Below are 19,644 nucleotides of genomic sequence, written 5' to 3'. Positions count from 1 at the left end.
AAATGGAGTGGCCAGGTTTTTTCTCATCTTCAGTGATAATTGGAGTACATCTTCAGGATCTGCAATGATTAAGATGTTCAACAATCATAATAATGGGAAGTGGCAAAACATGCAGAATGATCCCCAGGCTTGGCCTTTTCTTTACTTCCAATGTTCATCACTCAGGTATATGCACAAGAAAAACGAAAGAATTTGCATGTTAATGGTGTACTCTTGGTTAGACTTTCAAGCTTACATGACCACATTTCTAATTTTCTATAGACAAGCTTGTGCCACATTACTATGTTCTGATTATTCTGATGTTAGATGAAGCTGCTACTCTAAATCCAGACGGCAATGCTCTCTTGCCTCCGTTGAGTATGCTTTCTTGGAAAACAATTCCTCCTCCTGTACGTCTGATAAAAACCTGTGGCATGAGAGATGATCATTAGAAAAGAGTCTCAGAATTTGGAAATGTCCCAGAAGGAATGCTATCTCCTGAAAGAAAAAACAGAGTAGTTTCCTTATCCAACATATGCCAATGAGCTTAGTATCTCTAGAGCTGAAAATTCCAGACAGTCAAACTAGTTTGAAGGTGTTTCTCTGCAAGGTATCTTCTCTAGTGAGGCAACAGTTACTGTGAACAAAAAGGCTATATAATTTCAACGTATGCTACACACTATCAAATACAGGAACTCCAAAATTCATGCTGATCAAGCATGAGAATCGGATGGTACGGGTGCCTTAAGTAATTTACCTACACATACATATATGTAAGTAAATTCCATAAGTAATTTTTTATGCTGGTAATGTAACAGGTAGGAACGAATACAAAATATATCGAAAAATAAGTGTAGCACCATCCAACAGATGACCGCACAAGACACAGATCTATTAATGCTAGATATATGCTATGGTTCCTGACAAGTTACAGTGAATATATTACTAGTATGGAACATGGTGCTGTAGCCACAAGCCCACAATGGCTAATTAAATAGATAATTTCCTGAGTTTATGAAATATTGGTGCCCCTATAACATCTCAGATTCTCAGATTTATACGTCGAAGGTTACACGCCCAAGAGTGTGAATGCGAACCGTGAAGCATCATTATCATTGAGTTTGGGGGTAACTAACTATAAAATACAGTGCTCCTGAATTTAGCAGTGAAAACTTGCCTACATATTACGTATCATACAATCCAAATGTATATGTTTCTTTTCATGCTCTGCTCATCAAATTTTGGAACATTCCATTGTTATGAGCTGATGGTGGGACTGATTCGAAGATAGAGCCTGGTACCATAAAGTGTTACAACAATTTAAACTAATGAGAGAAAAAAACCTGAAATGGCACCATCTGAACCCAGTATTTGATTGCTATCATGTCCGTCTGCCATAAGGCACTTGATCATCCTACATTATTAAGATGCATTAGTACATATACAAATTATACTGCTACAGTAAAATGTTGACTCGAGCAATCTAAAAAAGTACTAGAGATGTATTGTAAAGTAAGCGTTCACCTGAAATATATTTGGATACACCCACTGGACTCCCCTAGAGTGCTCTGCTGCTGATGTAGGCTGGCCAAACTATCCAATTTAAGAAAATTAATTAATTCTTTTTGTCAGTTGGACATACTGTAGCGAAATGATGAATGGAAACGAAAGCTTGTCGTTGCAAAGAAAAAATGACCTGCAAAGTGTTGCTTGGATGAAGCTGATTGCCATAATGGTGTGAGTGGCTAGACTGCACCCCATAACGGCTATCAAAAGATAGCTCATTTGGATTAACTTCTTCCTGGAAGGCATAGAATAAAAGTAACTACATGGTCAAGACTATCATACCAAATAATGTATGGAACAAACCCAGCATTGATCATAATTACTACCATAAGATCAACAACACCATGTGTCCTCGCATGGTTACCAAGATTTGAGGCAGTCGAAGAAGAATGAAAAGCATCCTTCTGACTTACGTCAGATGATACCAGTAAGGAATCCTTCAATACAAGAACTTGATTAGGACAAACAATAAACTAGCGTAAAACACACATATTAGATGTAAGGAGATACCTTATGTGCATATTGATTTGACATTGACTCCACATTTGTATCTTTACTCTTTTTGGGAGGACGACCACGGCGCTTTTTAGCTGGCCCCCCCTCAGACGAGCCAGCTTGCATGTGGCTGTCACCATTAATAGCACGTTCAGATGGTGTAAGTTTCTGCTCCAATTCACGGCACAAATTATCATCAAGAAGGGTCCTTTGTATGTCTCTTATTAGTTTTAATGCATGATGATACTTCTCATCTGATGATGCTCCAATCTCAACAAGACGGAGGCACTGCAAAGAAACATAATCATAGCGCTCAATATGGTTACTTGCTACCAAATCCTTCCATGGATTATCTAAGGCGTGGAGCTGCTTAAAGTCACTCCGCCACCTGTTAAGTACATAACAGGGGGGTATATCAAATATTTGCTGCCATTTAAGCACCGATAATGTATGCCGACAGACAATGCCACTAAACTGAAACAGACCACAGTTGCATTCCATCCTGTCGGTCTCCATACAATGAACAACTTCATATTTTTTATTCACCATTTCTCTGCCAGACTCAGCTAAATCAATAACAACAATGGATGATGTTGAACCATCTAGCTGAACCTCACAGTTCATGGTTGCGTTCAGCTCATTCTGGAGTTTAGTGAACATTTTGAAGGTGTATAATCTAGATAGCTGTTCTTCCATAGGAAACTTCGATACCAGCACCCTGTTTGTACTTAATGACTCAAGATCATCATCTTCCTCCATTTTGTATTTGTTCTGTAGAAGATTCACATAGCTGCTAAGGAACGTCACCAATTTGGTCTCTGGGTTGATTGAATCTTCAAAGAAGGCATTTGGACTCTCATGGTGGTTAACAGTAGATAACCCAGCCCAGAAGGTATCTTTCAGAAAGGCAGGGACCCATAAGGGGCGGTTTTCATACAGAAAAGTGATCCATTCGTTATCCTGAAGGCCAAATCTACTGACCAAATTCTTCCACCTTGCCTCAAACTCATCGTCCTTCAAGGAATCATATATTATAGTTTCCAATTCGGTTTTCATTTCTTCAAATTGTGCTGATTCTCCTAGCTTTTCTGAAATACTTCTTAATACATGCCAATCACTTATTCGATGGCGTGCATTTGGAAACACCTCACGAACCGCGGCTTTTATCGCGGCACACTCATCCGTAACTATGGCATTCGGAGGCCAACCCTTCATACAAGTTAACCACGACTTGAGCAGCCATAGGAAGCTTTCCGTGCTCTCATCCGAGAGCAAGCCACAGCCTAACAAAACAAGCTCACCATGATGATTCACCCCTAGAAACAAAACAAGGGGGATATCAAACTTATTTCTCAAGCAGGTTGTGTCAATCCAAACAGCGTCGTTGAAATACTGGTGTGCCGCCCTGGATCTTGAATCCGCCCAGAACACGCTCCTCAGATGGCCTTCCACATAGAAATCCATGACATAGAAGAAGTTGGCCTGCTTCGACTGCATCTCCGCGAAGAAGCCATTGATGGCCACCACGTCATCTTCCACAATCTTGAGCCTGCCCCAATCATCGAAGACCGGGACATCGACGTCGCCGGAGGTGGAGCATTCCCCTCGGGCGGCCCTCACCACCAGATCCTTGCTCATCCCGCTCGGCAGCGTCTTGTAGCACCTGAGGAAGCGCGCGGCGGAAGGGTTCAGGGCGTGGTTGTGGTCGAGGCTGACGTCGGTGAGGTGCAGGAGGCCGTCGCTCCAGAGCCTTGCGACGACGGTGGCCTGGCAGTTGGTCTTGGCCGTGGGCCTCGCCTGGTAGCAGGCGTCGTCCTTGCCGTCGCCCCACCGGTTGCAGACGAGCACGAGGCGGCGGCAGAGGCCGGCCTTGGTGAAGGACGACTTCTTCACGCAGACGCCGAAGCCGGTGCGGAGGGCGTAGCGCTTGTAGAAGTTGAGCACCTCCTCGTACGACTTGAACGCCATCCCGTCCCTCGGCGTCCGCTCGTCGCCGTAGGGGGAGGGGGCGATGCTGGCGTCCAGCTCCGCGCATTCCGCCGCCGCCTCCACCATGCCGCCGGCCGCCGCTTCCACGGCCCGGAGGTGGGGGACTAGGGTTGATGCTGGGTTTGGCTTCGCAGGCAGGAGTAGAACAGATTTGTATTTCAGAATTATTATAACACCCCATCTTTTCAATTAAATTAATTTAAGTTTTCAATCTTAAATATTGATTGTGGGTTTTTTCTCACTAATATTTCTTTTACAACATTAGTTTTTAGATCGCGAAGAATATGTATATAAAATTTTTATTCACAAGTTAGTTTTTGTTTGCAAATATAGGCTGCGTTCATAAGTGCCACCAGAGTAAAATTTTTCTATTGTTTTTCATGTGCACGTTTCCCGAATGGTTAAATAATATATTTTTTAAAAAATAAATTGTATGGAAGTTGTTTAAAAAATCAATTTAATCAATTTTTTAAGTTTATAAAAATTAATATTCAATTAATTATAGACTAATAGTTTTTCTCGTTTCACGTGCTTTGATTTAACTAGCGCACTGCCAACTTCAAAAGTGACCATACTCTTTTGGCTTTTTCCGTAAAACATACCAACAACCGCCCACGATGTCCAGATTCGGTAATAAGAAGTATTAGCCTATTTAGCTAAATTCTAAAATAAAGATAAACAATAAATGATATCGTTACTTCTATTGTTTTTACAGTACTATAACTCAATCGTTATTTTGTTTATTTAGCACGTATAGGTATAACTAATATGTCTTGATAATCTAGAAATAAAGCATAATTTTTATCTTTGGTTAATAGTTAACCATCATGTTATGGGGCAGGTTTAATAAGCGCGCAAATCTACGAAGACATTCTGACGTCCTCACGTGGGAAAATTTAGATACACAGAGGTAATCCACGTGTGTTTCCTTACGTGTATTTCTTATATGCTATTTTCTTTTGTTTTAAGTATAAGCAAAAGTATATATTTATACACATTAGGGTAAGATAAGATACGAATTTTCTGACCACCTGTACAGCAATTGGAGCCGAGAGAGTATTACAAAGTTTCTGACAGTATAAAAAAAACAGCCCCGCGAAAAAGGAGAAGAAGCTCGAAGCCCCTCTCCAAAATAGAAAAGAAAAAAAACTGATCTGTGCAAATCGTGCTCGGTGTTTCTCTTCTCATCCTTTCTGCCCAATGGCGCCTATTATTGTAATTAGCGAGTCAAACCCCAGATTTATCCCAAAACCGGGTTACGCAGTGCTCTCAAACTGATGCACTCAGTGACTGGCCTTCATCCGGATGCCAATTTAAATTTTGCAATGCAACAGTGCTCCGCTCTTGTTGGTCTCTCATGGCACTCCAGTCAATCCTGCATTAGCAACGGTGATTTCTCGTGGTTGATAATGCTGATGCTCATTCTTTCTCGGTAATGACAACAAAAACATCCTTGGCGGACCATCTCCGCCTCGAAACTTTATCTGGTGGGTTGATTATGGCACGCTCAGCATCCTCAAGACGGTAGCCAATGACAATCTCTTTTCTCTGCCTGGCACGCAGCATGACCTCAAAGAAATTGAGTTCCTCCTCTTCTCGAAGGTAGAGATCAGATGGCCGTATTTGTATTTCGTTCCCCTGCAAGGGAAGTTCAGATGTCGAACTAGACATTAGTCAGCCAGAAAACGGAGAACTCTCAGACAATAGACATTTGGATGAGAGAAAAACCCAACACAACATCTTTGCACGATAACAAACTAATTTGAATACAATCAAGATAGACCTCTCCTTCTTCAGAGCCTCAGAGCAGACGCTCTATAGCCTTATAGGTAAAGTCAACCGAAAATAATACCTGCTCAGCAAATAGCTCCTCCAAAACATCATTTATTTGTCGATCTTCTGCAACCATTGCCAATGCCATGCTCACTAGTTCATTTGATAGAACGTAGTCGCTGATTTTTGACACTGACAACAAATTTTTTGTCCTAGGATCCAGAATCTCACTGATTATGACAGATTTATCAGATGCTTGTTGCATCTCCCCAATCCAAGAACCTTCACAGAAGCTTCCTTGAGAAACATGTGAAACCATTGCTTCCCTGTATGGAAGTCGCTTTGCCTGCAGTAGTTCAAGACATGAGCCAGCAATCCTCGTTTTAAATATAAAAACACTCTAATGTAGCATTGAGAAATGAAATCAATACATGATTGAAGACAACTACAATTGATCAGAGACATGATATAAAGCAACACAGGGTATAATTAAAAAAAATATCAAAAGCACAGTTCAAATTATTCCCATGCCTAGAGAGAACCTGGATATCCCTGATCAGCAGTAGTGTGGCAAGGGACCTTGAATCAGCTTGGATCGCTGAATCTTCAACAGACTCATCTGCCAGAATCAAAATCTGTGTGTTGCATTTAAGCATCAGCCAGAGGAAAGAAGCAACAAGCAACAGTAGGAAGGTTCAACAGTACTTTTTTTTTTTTGGAAGGAATACAATCATATGTTCTCAGAACTTACAGAATCAAATGATTCTAAAGGAAGGCTCTCCAAGTGACGGCGAATAACAGCATTTCCTTCACGGTGAACCAAAGTAATACTTTCTAGACGACTGAAGTCAAGGCCTCCGTCAATCAGCTTTCCTTCTCTGTCCATCTCAGGAACATCATTGAACATCCACAACTCTGATCCTGGCGCTAGAAAAGCATCCAGTACCTGAATATTTAAAACCAAGTCACACTGTGTTGCTCTGGGGGTCTGGACAGCAATTAAATGATTATGCATTCACCAATAAAAAAGTCGTGTGTTGCATTACCAACCCCTACATCATTTGGTAATTATATGTTATTATATAAACATGTTTCACATAGTATTTATATTTTTAGATGTACAAAAGGGTATGAATATACTTTTTGTAACACCAAAGGCAAAAGATAAGAGCACTAAGAAAGAAAACACAGGATAAAATAAGAAACATAAGGTCTGTTTTCCAAGACCCAGCAAGGCTAACAGCTTAATGGGCCATTGCGTTGTCTCATCAATTATGTTGCTGTGATAGTAAGAAAAAGTATATCTTTTGCGAGTTTTGACACAGGCAAATTTTGCCTCCAAACCCTGACTATCATAGATATAGGAATGTTCCAACAGAGGATACTAGATGTCATTTTGGATCTATCATCAAGTTACCATTATCATATCTTCCATATCACGCCGCCAACCACAAAACAATATTCTTTCAGGAGACTTGAGAACAACAAAATCTTTAGGCAGATAACCTCTCATAACCTGCACATTTTTACAGAAAAAAGGAACATTAGGAGCTTCAACGAAAGGCTTACCACAATCATATCATCTATATCCCGTCTCCATCCACAAAGAAGAATCTTCTGAGGATTTCTTTCGGGGTGAACAATGTCTATGTAAACAGCTTCTTTAACCTGAATAATAAAATTGACTTTGCTTTTGTAAGCTTCATTGTAGAATGCTCTATATATGTGAGCATCTATCTTAAAACTTTCATAAGAAGTTAGCTAGCTGTTGTAGTTTTAGCAAGTGACAACAAAAACAAATACCTTTTGTAAGGCATAACATTGACTAATGCAGTTGTGCTTTCTGATGCTTAAAGAGCAAGGCAGGAAAGTATGCTTTTGAATTGCACAAAAGCAATTTAATTCCAGTGTTGCACAGAAGCTAGAATTCTATCAACAGCTGTGCGTTTGTCTGCATCTTATGGAGCTCAAGAGCCTAATGATCTTATGGGGAAAGAATAATTAACAATAGGAAGAACTCATGTAAAATATTACAGAAAATTTTGAAGCAATTTAGTTGATGCGATAAGTTGTGAATACAGTAATATCACTAGGATATGCCAAATGATCTAGATAAACATGTCAATAAAAGAGGCCAAATGGTTGATGAGCGGAAAGAGCAATGAGCTTGTAAAACAATGTTAACCAAGATAAGTACTATTCGTGAAATGCAAAGAGTACAGTAACAATGCACCAGCACCTCTTAAAAAAATATGTAGAAGCACTGATAGTTTGATGTAGATATGTTAGGAGGTGTACATCAACTAGTTGAATATGCAAACATAAGTTGACTTAACATCAGTATTCTTTGACATTACAGAGCCACAAGGGATTAAAAAAATCCTTATAAATGATGGCAAAAGAAAAGAAGGCCTCAGATCATTTTGTTACAAATAAATGAATTACCTTGGGTAATGGCGCTGGGGCATATGTGTCATCATCTTCTGCAATCACTAGCACCTCATCACCGTCTTGCAAAACATAAAAGTCATCCGGGTTTAAAATAATCTTGCCACCATAAGATGCCACCTTTACACCACATGGAATGGCATCAGGAAAGCTAATGAGCACATCTTCAAATTGCATACCATTCAACTGAGGCCATCTCTTAATATAGAACTCACAGTTCTCAAAACCAAGGATATCTTCCCATATCTGTTTGTGCAACTCAATTAGTATTTTAAGGAACACACTGAACCAGTAAATATGAAGGCTGTGAATGTAGCAAACTAAATCCATCAGTCAACCAGACAGGTAATTATAGTAAGCATTTTGTGCATGCAGGAAATATTTAAGAGTGCATTAGTGCACATATAAAACAAGCAGACAAGCTAGTTTCAAAATAATCTGCGGTGCCAGGTTAAAAAGGAACCAGAGAAGTAAGATAAAATACGCAACTCAATTAGTGGCAGTGCAAATCAGAACAATTATAAAGCAAAATAAATTGGGTCGACACAGTAGCATATTTACATCCATAATCAAGTGAAAAACAATGTGTTGAAAAGTTTCAGAAAGTAAACAGATTTTGTACTACGAAAAGGTTACTAGATGCACAAGACATGAGATGCCGTAATATAACAATAAGCAGAATCAAACGGAATGATCAATATAAGATTGCCTTGAAAAAACATGAATTATCCAGAAAGAATCTTGTTTCATAAAAAATAACTTTATTCAGAAATAACTGTTGATTAGAAAGAAACCTGAGCAAGGCCTGGCTGACGTGCACATTGTATCATCAAACGACCTATCACATCATGAGCAACAACAGTTTCCACAAGTTCTCCACCAACAAGTTTGACTAGGACCTCATTGTCAAGATCGCTAAGCTCAACAACTATGTGACCTCTTAGTCCTTCTTTGACCCCAGTTAAACTCAAGACTGTTCGTAATGCTCGTGCATCACTCTGGAAAAGGGGCAAGAGTGTAAGCAAGAGTTTCACGTATAACGGTATAAATTAGATAGCACAATGCACCTGATCAGCATTTCCTTCTTCAGCTAAAACCACAATGGCACGTGCCTTGGAAACTGAGACCTTGTGCATGAAGGCAAATTCAGTTCAAATAACAGGTCCATATAGATCTATACGCCTTTAAAAAAACTCTAATGGTGGTAGCAGTGAATCTGCCAACCCACCTACTCCCACTATAGCTTTTACATATTATCCCTTAAACTTATTAATATTACATAACAACTGAATCTAAATGGATAGTTACATATAAAATGAAATTAAGGTGGGTATTTCCTATAGCAAAACAGTAGGCAACATATTTTATGGAAAATATGCTTGATATTTTTTCCTTTCATCCGTAGCAAAGCACGGGCATTTAGCTAGTTTAGTAAAGTAATAGTGAGTCATTAAATTAACATAAAAAAGCATCCTATTGATTGCTGCCAAGTACCAACCGATCACCACGCAGGTTAACAATAACAAAAGTCACAAGGTCAAATCACAGGAAAAGCATGGTCTTAGAGTTGCTATCCCCCATCCCTGTTTTTCAAAAAGGTCTGAGAATCAGTGCATCAAAATGTTTACCTTTTTCAAGTCAGCTAGAATCAGAGGGCTTCCACTTCTACATATTATAGCTGTTCCTTTCAAGTCAAACTCCATTTTAGCAATGTCTGCTTCCATTTCCTCTTTGTCTCTCTCAGCCATCACTACAATGGTCCCTCCTCCCAAACTTTCATTAGCAATAGCAATTTGGTTCAGCAATGACCCCTATCACCACAAAAGAAAATAGGTTAGACACTTAGACTACAATAATCTGGAGAGGCACAATTGGTGCTCAGCTCAGTTAATCGGCAAAAAAAGAGATATAGAAATATTAAAGTTTGCGTAGTGAAACTAAATACCAGTATGCACTACCAACTTTACTGTTGACTGCCAAATTCTAAAACATATAATAGGAAAAGTAGAAGAGTGGGATACTACATCAGTACACTTGTATGGCCACTCCACATTCTGAACTCCCATTGTGTTTATACTAAGTGAGGCGTTAAATCATTTTCTCCTCAACAAAGGCAGGCAACAAATCAGATGCCACAGAGCTGCAAATAACTATATTGGGGGGGAGAGCATGTCTTACCTTCAGAAAACATGAGACTGTATGAAATAGGATAATAGAGAGCAATATAACAGTTGCAATGAAGTCCCTAGTTAGAGCTACATCTTAATAGCTGTTGGCATAACATCATTCCAGAATAAAAAAGAATATAACAAGACAGCTAGGCAGAAATGCGGAATTTTTCAAATAAAAAAAAAGAGATGCAGGATTGCATGTAAGCTTACCAACTTGTCGCTCCACCCAAGGACCAGTGTGTGGCTTTGCTCTATGACCTCACTTCTTCCTTTCCTCAAGGAATCAAACTTCTCAGATATTGAATCAGTTACAAGTCCAAGCATCATGGCAAAAACCAGCATGCCACCGATACTAATTGAAACCGAAACCAACTTGGGTCCAAAGCCTTCTGAGTTTGCATGGTTGCCCGAATCAGCAACAAAGGTCCAGGACAACCAGAGGCAATCTGAAAGGCTATCATCAGTCACGCCATAAAGAGCCAGGCCACCAAGACCAATAAGTAACAATGTAGCAACAAGAAGAACCAAGGGTTTAGCATATGGTTGAAGTGACAAAAATATATCAACTCTGTATGCCAACCGCTTGTTTATGGGAACTTCTTCAGAGTCTTGTGAACTCCTCAGCTTTAAGAGAATGTCCATGTACTTGAAAATGACTAGTGGCGCGTACAGCGTAGTAAGTGAGAACAGCAATGAGAAATTCTTAAGACTTCTATTATGCGAAGTACTGTCATTGATCTGATATGAAAGTATGCCACTAATATCCATGGAACACTCTGTAATACATGATTGTAATTTGGTAGTAGCTTCAGCAAGTTGATCCTGGTACAATCAACGTATAAGTGCGCAGCTGTACACAATGTACATTGGAATTAGTAAGAAATTTACCTTCAAATGGTGGACCTGATCATGTAGCGAGAAGTTGCTGCGGAGAAGGGATAAGAGGCACAGCACAATGGCCTGAAAGCATCACGTTTACGCGGTTAAACAGTAAGTCAACAAAAGTCAAACACGAAAACCCCGGGAGCTCAGCTCACCCATTTCTTACCGCCATGGATACCATCCCCGACCATCGGAGGGTGGTCGCCGACGCCGCCGGCCTGCTCCCGTGCACCGGCGCAGCCATAGGAGTCACCGCCGCTTTCTCGGCGGCGAGCGTTCGGGCATCGCCGCGGCGGACGCCAGCGTACCGGGGGTCGCGACGGCGCGGCACGGGAGGAGGCGTCGGCTGCTGCTGCTGCTGCTCCGGCGGCGGGAGGGGCGAGCGGGAGCGGGAGCGCGGGGTCGGAGGCGGCCGGCGGTCCGGGAAGGAGTACGGGTTGGAGGAGCGGGAGGTGGAGGGGAAGGGGGTCCTGGGCGTCCGGGCTCTGGAGGACGGGAGGAAGGGCGGCGCCGGCGGGAAGAACCAGTCGCGGTGCGGCGGCGCCGGCGAGGAGTCGGGGTCGAGGGGCATTTTGGGAATTAAAGGCGGGCGGGCAGGCGGCGGCGGATGCTTCTGACGACTAGGAAGGGAATGGATGTCTGCTCGGTTTGTTGCTGTTCGTGAAATGATTCCACGTTGTCATTGACCTTGCTTGCTTTTGTTTAATCCCAAAAAAAATGTTTTAAACATCTTCCAAGATCATTTTTCAAGCCATACATATTTATCAAAGTTATACTTCTCACGTTCTATATTATAGCATTTTCTAAGTTGTTTAAATTCATTCATGTTTAAATTTATTAGCGCACTTATGAATCTAGTCAATACTAGGCAGTCTTATAACGTGAAACGGGGGAAATTGAATCATTGTAACTTGAGTTAAGCATGTAAAAAATACTCACTTTCTTCACAATGTAAGTCTTTTTAACCTTGTCTAGATTAATATGAATGTTAATGAATATAGCTCTAGATTTGTATGGATGTTAATGAATATAGACATATATATAAATTATATATATTTATGAATGAATGAATTTAGGTAAATAAATACTTACGATATGAAATGGATAGTACAATATCAGTTAATTGGTTTCACCGTCAATCCGTAACTTTATTTGTCTCCCCGTACACTAGACACCCATGCAAAACTCAAGGTATACCTGCAACAACTCCACGTCTCGTATTAAACATACGAGACATACAGATGTATTGATAATCATCGTTTGTTATGATAGTTTTGACCATAGTACTATGATGTAAAAACTCAATTGGATCTGTCCTACCAGGTGTGCGTGTCGTGACGTGGTCCTTTAAAACTACACATTTGTTTAAAACTATTTTTTGGTTGAAAACTTTAAAGCTCGTTTTTTCTGTCGACCATTTGTCTTATTTGAAAAAAAATTTACGATTAATATTTTTGTTCTTACTATATGATAAATTTATCATGAATAGTACTTTATGCGTGACTAATTTTTTAAATTTTTATACAAAATTTTTAAATAAGACGAATGGTTAAATGTTAGACGAAAAACGAAAAACGATCTTATTTCGGGACGGAGGTAGTATTACATAGAAGTATTTTATTGAAAATTATCAAAACATCATATGATGATATTAGAATACTATGCAAAAAATCATGTGTCTTTTTCCTAAGCTATTTGTTTGTTTTAGATCTATCTGATGAAATTGAATTTGGTCTTGTTTTTTGGCATGGTGTTCTAATATCATACTACGGCTATGTTCTTTTGTCCAAATTACACTTCAGCTCTTGCACACGCTTCCTAAAGTATTAAACCGTGCATATTATAAAAAATACTACCCCGTCTAATATTAAATTTATTTTTCAGTTTTTAGATACGATGTTTTGACTCTTCATCTTATTTAATTTTTTATTAATATGTTTTTTTACTAGATGGTAAAATATGAATATTACTTTATACGTGACTAATTTTTTTATATTTTTAATAAATTTTTTAAATAAGACGAATGGTGAAAATGTTGGACACAGAAATCGAAAAATGAAGTTATTATAGGACGGAGGTAGTATATATAGAAGTTGATCGTTTTGTATATCTACAGTTGTTTTTATTTTTTTAATAATTAATCCTATAATTTATACTATAAAATAGCTATAACAAATTAATTACATAATTTTTTATCTCGGCTAAAAAAACGCAGCCTACCTGTATACTACCAGAATCGTGGTTTCACGGTATCACCCGTGAGCTTCGGCCCATAACGCTAAATTTAGTTGCGGCCCAATCGGCACGAGGCCCATCAACACAGAAACTTATTATGGGCCACGCAGACATAAAAAAGCCCATCCGAATAAACGACGACTCGACCGGCCCGGCCCGGCCCGACCGACGGCGTCTCGTCTAGTACTCGAGTCTAGTCGCCTTCTCTCCTCGTCCCTTGCTTGCGTTGGGTGGAGTCGGAGTGCGTCTCTTCGTCTACCGCTCGCTCTCGGTGGCCGCAAACCCTAGCCCTAGCCGAGCCCCTGAACGGCTAAACCTCCACCTCGCCCGCGATCTCCTCCCCGAGGAGGAGGAGGAGGAGGAGGAGGCAGGCGGCGCCATGGACGCGATGAGGAAGCAGCTCGACGTGCTCATGGGGGCCAACCGCAACGGCGACGTGCGGGAGGTCAGCCGCAAGTACTACGACCGCGACGTCTGCCGTCTGTTCCTCGCCGGCCTCTGCCCCCACGACCTCTTCCAGCTCACGGTACCCTCCCCTCCCCTCCCTGTATCCACTCGCCGCTTTTCGGTGATGGCTTGATTTTGGTGGTGGAGCGCCTGGGTTTAGGCTGTAGATTAGTGTTTGGAGTTGAAATCGAAATATTGTAGTCCGTTGCGTTCGTGAGAATCAATATCTGGCCTCTAAATTGAGATAACTTCGTGCTACGAGCTTGTGATTATGTTATCTAAACTGCTAATTCATTCATGGCAGAAAATGGATCTCGGGCCTTGCCCCAAAGTTCACTCGCTTCAGCTACGGAAAGAGTATCCTTTTAACTTACGGAAGATCTCATCCTTCTCCTTTTGGACCATTATTGCCCACACTACTGTACAGCGTATTTGTGCTCCTAAACTCTTGGTAGTTATGAAGAAATAAAGGCAAAAGGAACAGAAAATTATGATAGGGAACTTGAGGAAATGATAGACAGGCTCATCGTGGAGTGTGAGCGGAAAATTCAGAGGGCTCTGAAACGTCTTGCTGATGAGGATGCCAAGGCTGCTATTGCAATATCTGTTTCTGAGGTTACTCAGGTATTTATCCAACTACATGCATCAAAACTTTTTTTTCAGTGACTACTCAACTGAATTCCTTGCCTTCTTGTTGACATTTGCAGACAGATGAGGTGTTGCAGCTGTCAAAGGAAATCAAGGAAAAAATGAAAGAAGTTGATACCTATGGTAATGCAATTTTATACATATTTTGTTTACTTTGCTGAGTACTTGTATTCACTGGGGGGTTCAGGGATCCTGTCAAACTACAGGCTGACTGCCTACTGTCTTTTCAAAATATTCACTCTCTATTGACAGGCATACCACATATATGTAAAAGCATCTTGCTAATCTTTTTAGGCCTAAATTGACAGCTTCTTTAAATTGTAAAATCTCTTGTAGATCCTTTTATTTTCAAAGGATTAATCAACATGCTCTGAAGATATGGTTAACTGTCCAACACCTTTTTTCCGCACCTTGTTAGCTATTACTATTCTACAATGTGTATATATACACATGTTAGTGTTTGTGTGGGCATAATGCACTGATAATTTTATTAACAACAATACTTATCACATTCATCAGATGCAACTGCAATGAGCACAGCGGTACTTTTGTTTGAATGTGGCTAATTTTTTCGACATAGTCTTAAGTCTGAACTAGATTTGGCAACATTCAGAAGGGATCTTACATATTTTTTGGTTGCACTAGTTAGTAGTTATAAGTTTTACTAATCAATACCTAATTTTTCTTGTTAACATGTAGATTTTGAAGGGAAAACCGATGATAAAATCAAGTCCTTGGAAGTGGTGGAAGAATTAAGATCTAAAAGGGCTGACATGCAGGTATTATTTCAAAAGCTTGAATATCTGTTTTGTGAACTCTCAATAGATATTAATTTATGCATACCAGCACATGTAACTAATAATAAGCAAAGGTTTAACTTTAATGACACTTTTCTGCTTTGTTGCAGGCTACCCTCCTGCTTGATGCCTTTAACAAGGACAGAGCCTCATTGCCTCAGCCTACTCCAGCACCTCAGATGGCATCAGTGCCAGCACCTGCTCCCCCTGATGCCCGCACTCAGGAAATGATCAATGAAAAGATAAAGAAGGCTGAAGAGCTTGGTATGAAAAGAAATAAACTGCATTACTTTACAAAATAGTATTCATCGCAGGTTGTTTCTTCTGTGAGGATATGGGTTCAGTTACATGGGCCAAGATATAGTTTATTTTTTCTCTAGTGTATCTCAGGTTTTTTTATATCAAGACCTTTAGTTTTGCGAAGTTATACACTCCCTTGTTTTTTTATTATGAAGCATGTAGTTTTATCCATCTTGTTTCGAATATAAGGCATGCATGCAAATTTATTGCTTCTTTTCTTATTTTCCCCTTATTTATTGCATATTCTCTCTCTTAAAACACTCCCTACTAACTACCCCTCTCCTATGTCCAATGTGTCTAAATAGGGTAGCATGGTAAATTTTACTCTTCTCTCCCTTGATTTTGTGCCCTCCTTAATCCCTGTGTGGTTGTGCCCACTCAAATCTGCCTTATAAATTGTTGTTTATTTGCTAGTCAAGCAGCAGTTCTCTCTCTTTTGTTTTATCTTTTCTTACTACACCAGCTTCAATCTTTTTTCTAGCCAAGTTATTGTTTTTGTGGTGTATTTCTACTGGCCATGGTGAACATGATAGTAATTCTTTTAAAAGTGTGAAGGAGTTTGTGTGATAAGATCTTGCTCATCCTTTTGGTAGGTGAACAAGGGATGGTAGATGAAGCACAAAAAGTTATGGAAGAAGCAGAAGCTCTGAAAAAGGTAGCTATTGTCATGTGTACTGACTATATTGTGTCCCGTTCTTTTAAAGCCTATTGTAGGGTGTTAATTGTTAGCCTTTCCATTGCATACAGCATAAATTGATAACTCTTGTCTTTTGGGGACACTGGATTTTTTTATTTTTCTGCGGTTGTATAGATCATGACTAATGGCTTTCATTATTGTTGCTGACTTCCTGTTATAACCAGTTGGCAGCACGGAGGGAGCCACCTTCAGATTCTACTAAATATACCGCTGCTGATGTTCGAATTGTGAGTTTAACCCAATTCACTTTTAATTTTATTTGATTAGTTATTTAGTTATATTCTTGCACAGTGCTATTACTAGCTTTTCCTTTTACATTGAATACCAATAGATTCCACAATAGTTATCATGGGTTGGTACTAGTTATTCAATGATATTTTTTGCCCAACTCTTTGGTGCTAAATGGCTATTTTCTCTATATGATTTTACTCTGTAACTGGGATGCTGATCAACTAACTTGTAGCTGTAAAGTCGTAGATGTGAATATCTTGATATTGTAGAATGTGGTGATTTGTGATTCTGTGCATATGTAATTGTGTTGTCTGAGTATTTTGGTTAGTGCCTATCATTTCTGTGCATGAATTTTCTATGTATTGTTTATAATGCCGTTAAGTATGGCTTACTATTGTTTATACATTGTACTTTTGCTAATGGACTAATGGTGTTCCTGGTCCAATTTGTAGACCGATCAGAAGCTACGCCTCTGTGACATATGTGGAGCCTTTCTAAGCGTCTATGACAAGTAATACTTTTTAGCTCCATTTGCTCTCAAAATGTTCTGAACTTCTTATTCAATTTGCACCTTTAGGATGGAAATTTATCTCATTGTATACTGTAGTGACCGACGTCTTGCTGACCATTTTGGAGGAAAGCTACATTTGGGCTACATGCTGATTCGCGAGAAACTGAAAGAACTACAGGTACATTCTTGCTTACCCATATTATCACAAGTGATTTTTTGGGGAATGATGGAATCAATTTAGAATTTCAAAATTCAAATGTCTAAAACCCTAAAGGCATAATCACAAAAAAGCCATGAAATCTGCACATCCTTACTTGACCTTATATTCTGTTTGTACATTATAATCCAAGTATTTGGGTCTATTCCATTTTTCCATTCTCTGAATTTGTTAAGGTGGAAATTTTGGACATCTTTATCAGGTGCTGAATGTTATGTACCCTTTACTGCTTTAAAGAGTTACTCTGTTTTGGGCCTTTTGGCATCTGTGAGTTTTCTTATCTCAAGGAAGAACCTTCAGGTTCTCACCTTTTCTATATATTATTTCATTTCTCACATTGGAGGGCACAGTGGTTACTACAATAGTCATTACAGGAACTAGTCAATGTTGAATAATTGGAATCTCATGTGATCATCCCTTCTATCCATGGCAACAACAGCTGTCATATACAGTTGGCAAATATAAGCGTAGGAGTGTGCAAAACATGGTATGGACAATCATGTTTTCTTAACTGTGTCAAGCTGCTCATATAATCTGCTTAGTATTATGTTGATCAGAAGATGGAGATTTCTTTGTGCTGAGTGATCCATATTTTGTAGAGATGGTGATAAATAGTACCGGTTAAGTTACTCTGAAAGTGCACTCCTTTTGCCATCTTTTACTGTAAGTTACTATAAGTTTGTAAGTTGTAAATTGCTGGAGCAATTTTAGCGTAATGTATCCACTTCTCCTTTTATTTTATTTTATTTTGTTGTTTTCCTTTATCTGTTTCTCTGTATGCAAATTGAAACACTAATATCATGATTTTATCATTATAAAATATTTTATCCTGCCTTCCAGGAGGAGAGAAGTAAAAGGAGGAAGGACAAACCTGAAGATGACAGGCGGTATGTATGGGCTTTCTCATCCCTGTTTCGCTTTCGTGTATTATTGGCATAATCTGAAAGTACATGTTGGGTTCGTCAGATCAAGAGAATACAGCAAAGACCGCAATGGTCAGGCATCCAGGGATAGAGATGCAGACAGAAGGGACAGAGTTGAACCTCGAGAAAGCAGAAGAGACAATGATCGGGATCGGGATAGGCGCCATGATAGGGACCGCCGCCATGATCGTGATCGGGATAGAGATTATGATCGTTCGCGTGGCCATGATTCAAGGAGAAGGGAACGTTCTCGATCCAGGGACCGCAGGTATTGCTCAAAGTCTGTCTCCCTTGCTTGTAGAGTGATTTATTCCAACCACAACTTTTGGCCCTAGCATGACAGAAGCTTAATGAGATTATCTGCTTTTGTTTTGGAAACCTTTATTGTTAAGAGCCAACACTGACAGCTATTGTTTTCAGGCGCCATGATAGGTACTGAATCTGCTGCTCCACGAATGGCTGATTTTGGAGTACTCTGATTTTCCTACATAGTCATGATCTTCTGAGATCATTGTTTTCGTTGAGCTTTTACTGGAGAACTCTTGAACATTGTCTTTGTTGCTGGGTCGATGTAGTCAGACCTTGTGCTGTATGCATTATTTTGTTTGTCTGACCTATGACTGACCTGCATATACTGCTTTATATACTACCTATGGTGTATCAAAGACAGTTTTTTGTTAATCAAAACTAGATTTTCTCAGCCATCGGTGCCTGCTGTCCTCTTGACAACTAAATGCCTATGTTAAAACGAATAATCTAGCAAAAAGCTTAACGAATGCCTACTGCTACTAGCTTGACACCACCCCACCCCCACATTAAGATACGTGTTGCACCCGAGGCTGTTGCGTGAGCATGGAGATTTTGTACCCATTAAGGATCGGTTATAATTGTATGGTTATATCCGAAAACATATCTCGAGCAAAGATCTGCTGTAAACTGTATGGTCATATCCGAAAAGATAACTTGCGAATCACCTAAAACACTATATTATTATGAATGTGCAAAACTAGAACTGTGAAAACAACAATAAATCTATATAGATGAAATGCCATAGTACTTCGTCCGAGTTTGTTATTTTTTCACATGTTTGGTCGAAGATTAATGGGAGAACTGGAAAAGTTATCATCTGACAGCGCTGATGAAGGCAGCAGGCAAGGACGCATAGTTTACACACCATTTGGCGCCAAAACTAGAGAGCGAATCTAATTCTGCTAACATATGTTGCTAACGTGTGTTCCAGTTCCCAACAGGCCATGCTCAGAAAGTATTCGCACAATAGCCAGGACCGTGTAGAAAAAAATTATCAGGAGGTAATATCAAAGCAGTGCTATAAAG

General features: G+C 39.7%; 3 protein-coding genes across 10 annotated transcripts; 1 reads left to right on the top strand and 2 right to left on the bottom strand.

Annotated features, from left to right (window-relative positions):
* Positions 1-110: 110 nt before the first annotated feature.
* Positions 111-4,147, bottom strand: LOC102704694 (protein FAR1-RELATED SEQUENCE 6-like). The gene is made up of 6 exons (XM_006651950.2): positions 2,056-4,147; positions 1,872-1,982; positions 1,676-1,780; positions 1,504-1,572; positions 1,323-1,393; positions 111-406 (listed from the first exon to the last, which is right to left on the bottom strand). The coding sequence occupies exons 1-5, from the start codon at positions 4,093-4,095 to the stop codon at positions 1,361-1,363; spliced, it is 2,358 nt and encodes a 785-aa protein (XP_006652013.1). The 5' UTR covers positions 4,096-4,147; the 3' UTR covers positions 111-406; positions 1,323-1,360.
* An 802-nt stretch (positions 4,148-4,949) lies between these two features.
* On the bottom strand, positions 4,950-11,958 carry LOC102704412 (probable ion channel CASTOR). Of its 3 annotated transcripts, XM_015835815.2 has the most exons (13): positions 11,470-11,958; positions 11,310-11,381; positions 10,632-11,243; positions 9,879-10,061; positions 9,318-9,377; positions 9,045-9,248; positions 8,430-8,496; positions 8,248-8,312; positions 7,220-7,318; positions 6,554-6,748; positions 6,345-6,437; positions 5,882-6,148; positions 4,950-5,667 (listed from the first exon to the last, which is right to left on the bottom strand). In XM_015835815.2, the coding sequence occupies exons 1-13, from the start codon at positions 11,872-11,874 to the stop codon at positions 5,449-5,451; spliced, it is 2,541 nt and encodes an 846-aa protein (XP_015691301.2). In that variant the 5' UTR covers positions 11,875-11,958; the 3' UTR covers positions 4,950-5,448. The 3 variants fall into 3 exon arrangements, with proteins under 3 accessions (XP_015691301.2, XP_015691300.2, XP_006652012.3); XM_015835814.2 differs by lacking the exon at positions 7,220-7,318 and adding an exon at positions 7,372-7,470 and having other exon boundaries at positions 8,248-8,496; XM_006651949.3 differs by having other exon boundaries at positions 8,248-8,496.
* Positions 11,959-13,765: 1,807 nt separating this feature from the next.
* Positions 13,766-19,007, top strand: LOC102708785 (putative RNA-binding protein Luc7-like 2). 6 transcript variants are annotated; one of them, XR_001549907.1, is made up of 15 exons: positions 13,766-14,064; positions 14,290-14,342; positions 14,441-14,609; positions 14,693-14,756; positions 15,333-15,412; positions 15,541-15,694; positions 16,324-16,385; positions 16,592-16,654; positions 17,111-17,169; positions 17,266-17,347; positions 17,589-17,653; positions 17,761-17,873; positions 17,986-18,049; positions 18,227-18,273; positions 18,353-18,397. XR_001549907.1 is itself a non-coding variant. In XM_006650818.2 (13 exons), exons 1-13 carry the CDS (start codon positions 13,918-13,920, stop codon positions 18,746-18,748), a joined length of 1,224 nt encoding a protein of 407 aa, XP_006650881.1. In that variant the 5' UTR covers positions 13,766-13,917; the 3' UTR covers positions 18,749-19,007. The 6 variants fall into 6 exon arrangements, 1 of the variants encoding a protein (XP_006650881.1); XR_001549908.1 differs by having other exon boundaries at positions 17,589-17,686; XR_423346.2 differs by having other exon boundaries at positions 17,589-17,873.
* Positions 19,008-19,644: the final 637 nt, after the last annotated feature.

The sequence above is a fragment of the Oryza brachyantha genome, chromosome 3, assembly GCF_000231095.2.
Source record: "Oryza brachyantha chromosome 3, ObraRS2, whole genome shotgun sequence".
In the NCBI taxonomy this organism is placed as follows: Eukaryota; Viridiplantae; Streptophyta; class Magnoliopsida; order Poales; family Poaceae; genus Oryza; species Oryza brachyantha.
This window is presented reverse-complemented; position numbering and strand designations above follow the sequence as displayed.